Source organism: Athene cunicularia (genome assembly GCF_003259725.1).
Source record: "Athene cunicularia isolate RWA chromosome 19 unlocalized genomic scaffold, athCun1 chr19_part1, whole genome shotgun sequence".
NCBI classification, from domain to species: domain Eukaryota; kingdom Metazoa; phylum Chordata; class Aves; order Strigiformes; family Strigidae; genus Athene; species Athene cunicularia.
In genome coordinates this window covers 1,779,684-1,780,043 of record NW_020799124.1, presented here as the reverse complement: position 1 = coordinate 1,780,043, position 360 = coordinate 1,779,684, and the positions used below count along the sequence as shown (strand labels likewise).

Below are 360 nucleotides of genomic sequence, written 5' to 3'. Positions count from 1 at the left end.
CCCAGGCCCGTCCCCGCCTCTCCCCGGTGTCTCCGCACCCCAAATCTCCGCGCATCTTGCCCGAAGCGCCGCACGTCAAAGCGAGCACCGGCGCCCAAGCGCCGGAACAGCTCCCACGCCTCCATAGCGCCGCGCGCCTCCCAGCACCCCCCGCGGCGCCCCCCGGAAGGAGCGAGGACTTCCGGGGCGCGGAGGCGGGGCCGAGCGCGCGCCCGCCCCGGTAGCCTAGCAACCGCCCCGCGGGGTGTCATGGCGTCGGGCTTTAGGCCTCACTAGGCCCGGGGCGCCGGGAGAAGCCACCCCAAGGCAGGGCCGGCCTAAATCCTGGGGGAGGTCCTGGCCAGCTGTTTCCTTCTTTAA

At 73.3% G+C, this 360-nt stretch overlaps 1 protein-coding gene across 1 annotated transcript in view; it reads right to left on the bottom strand.

The window, feature by feature from the left end:
* The window catches only part of DDX52 (DExD-box helicase 52), an 8,074-nt gene extending 7,922 nt beyond the window's left edge, over nucleotides 1-152 (bottom strand). The window contains exon 1 of the mRNA XM_026861697.1: nucleotides 39-152. Coding sequence (XP_026717498.1) covers nucleotides 39-125 — 87 coding nt within the window. The 5' untranslated portion in view covers nucleotides 126-152. The remainder of the gene's footprint in view (nucleotides 1-38) is intronic.
* Between the last annotated feature and the right edge of the window lie 208 nt (nucleotides 153-360).